This window comes from Aplysia californica, unplaced genomic scaffold (assembly GCF_000002075.1).
Source record: "Aplysia californica isolate F4 #8 unplaced genomic scaffold, AplCal3.0 scaffold00256, whole genome shotgun sequence".
NCBI classification, from domain to species: Eukaryota; Metazoa; Mollusca; class Gastropoda; order Aplysiida; family Aplysiidae; genus Aplysia; species Aplysia californica.
In genome coordinates, this window is record NW_004797526.1 from 290,030 (window position 1) to 292,534 (window position 2,505).

General features: G+C 45.0%; 1 protein-coding gene across 1 annotated transcript in view; it reads right to left on the minus strand.

Moving 5' to 3' along the window:
• Window positions 1-711: 711 nt before the first annotated feature.
• LOC101850089 (arylsulfatase I) overlaps window positions 712-2,505 on the minus strand; it is a gene marked incomplete at both ends in the record, with an annotated part of 12,534 nt that continues 10,740 nt past the window's right edge. Inside the window, 1 exon segment of the mRNA XM_013083822.1 lies at window positions 712-1,436. Coding sequence (XP_012939276.1) covers window positions 712-1,436 — 725 coding nt within the window.

The following is a 2,505-nucleotide window of genomic DNA, read 5'->3' on the forward strand; positions in this document are numbered from 1 at the left end:
TTTTTTAAAAAAAAAACCCCCCCCCCCCCCCAAACAAAAAAAATGAAACATCCAAACCTCCCTTCACCAGAACATACACACAGTGAATACACACATGATAGCAAACACGCACACGTAGCGAATGCAGTCACACTAGTCACAGCAAACAGATTTTCACGTCCAAAATTTGTCCTTGCTTAATATAAAAATACGTTACGCACATGTTATTTCCTTTACATCAAAACGGCAAAATTCATAAGCTACACAATAAACGAAATGATTTCAAACAGCATCCCGCTGATTCCGCTTTGGGCATGGTAGACTGTACTAAATACCACCATGACAAACTCAGGACCGCCAAAGGGAAAACAGGTCAATGGGTACCACTGCCACAAACATGCACATTTCCAACAAAGTAATCCTAGTAGAGCCGTTTCACTTGACAAGACATTTAGGAGAATTGACACGGCAACTGCTACATTTTTTTGTGTGACAGCGGCAAAAATGTTTACACATGCTAAGGCCCAAATATCTTAGTTTTCAGGACAGACTGCTGCTGAAATCAGGACCAAGAAAGTTTCCTGAAAAACAGGGAAAGAAATAGATCTGATGGAAAACTTGGAAAGATATAGATAAAAAGGAAAGCAGAGAAATAGATCGGAAGAAATAGACTATGAGGAAAGCAGAAAAAAAAGATGAGTATCAAGTTTGGTCACACTAGGAGAGTGGTACTCACCACTTCCGTGTGGCTCTCAGCAATGTTGTTGTACTCGCACGGGTCAGTCGGGATGTGGAACAAACATGGCGACTTGCGCGGGTCACAGTTGGTGCTGGCATTTGCCGGTTTCACACCACACTCAATGCGCACGGGCGTGCCCCGGACCCTGTCCCAGTTCGTGCTGGACACCTGGCCCAAAGATTTCTCCGAGTGGAACATCAGCTCCGCACCAGTCTTTTTACCAGACGAGTGCAAATCTTCAAGTCTCGACAAAATCTCTGGCCCCCAATACTCGCGATATTTCTGCTCCAGCTCTCGTCTGCGGCTATCTTGTGTGACGCTTTCCGTGAGATCGTCTGTGAAGTTCAAATAGTTGAGCGTGATCTCATCGCCAGCAAGCTGATAAGGAGGATACCAGCCATCCCATCTCATGCCAACGTCACCGATCAACAGCTTGTAGTCACCCACACGCACACCGGCAAAGTCTCCGATAGGGTCAATGTTGTGAAGCATCTCAGTTCGAACCCCACTGGAATTTCGACTCAGCATGTCCCAGGCGTTGAAGCCGTCCAGGTTGTGTAGAGTGGAGGGGTCACCCCCGGCCGCTGCGTACAGCGTGGGTAGCCAGTCACAGACGTGGAGCATCTGCTCGGAGACATAGCCCTGAGTGTGCAGGAGTGGGCTGTGCAGGAAACCCACACCCCGCACCCCGCCCTCCCACAGCGTGGCCTTCACACCTCTGGGGAGGTAGGGAATAGTATGTCATTGATCGTTTGGCAGAGTCAGAGGAGGTACAGAATAATATCTCAATGATTGTTTGACAGAGACCATGGAGGTACAGAAATTATCTCATTGATTGTTTCACGGAGTCAGTGGAGGTACAGAATAATATCTCAATGATTGTTTGACAGAGACCATGGAGGTACAGAAATTATCTCATTGATTGTTTCACAGAGTCAGTGGAGGTACAGAATATTATCTCACTGATTGTTTCACAGAGTCAGTGGAGGTACAGAATATTATCTCATTGATTGTTTCACAGAGTCAGAGGAGGTACAGAATATTATCTCACTGATTGTTTAACAGAGTCAGTGGAGGTACAGAATATTATCTCATTGATTGTTTCACAGAGTCAGAGGAGGTACAGAATATTATCTCATTGATTGTTTCACAGAGTCAGTGGAGGTACAGAATATTATCTCATTCATTGCTTCTCACAGATTGAGGGAGTGGAGAGGGAGGGGGGGGGGGGAAAGTGAGCAGTGTGCATTTGTGAGGCGTGCTGACAAAATGAGTTACTCCTCGCAATCCACAAATTATGAAGATATTAGCCAAAAATCGACATCAGGGACAAATTTGTAGATTTTTCTATTGATGCCATTATATTCTTTTACTATTTCATACTTATAAATTGTAAAAATTTCACCTATAATCATGAAGTATCTATTTCCTTTTAAAGGCTTGAATCCGAGAAGTAACTCATTTTGCCAACATGCTTCACATTTGATAATATGGTAATAATTTAAAGATCCGTTCTACAGCATTCACTCCCTGCTGGCTCTTGGTACGTCGCGACAAAATAAAATTCTAATTCAACGTATTGAGCGCACTGACCTATTCAAGGTGGGCCTACAGTGCAGCCTCTCTACAATAGGGCTGGGTCACGAGCGCAAGAACGGAACTGAATCGTCACTCTTTCCTGCGGAACGCGATTCACGATTCACTTCAGCGGAACGCGGAACAGTATCGCCAAACGATTCCCGATTCACTCCCCTGTCGCTGTCACCACCTTGTGGCTTGTTTAACCT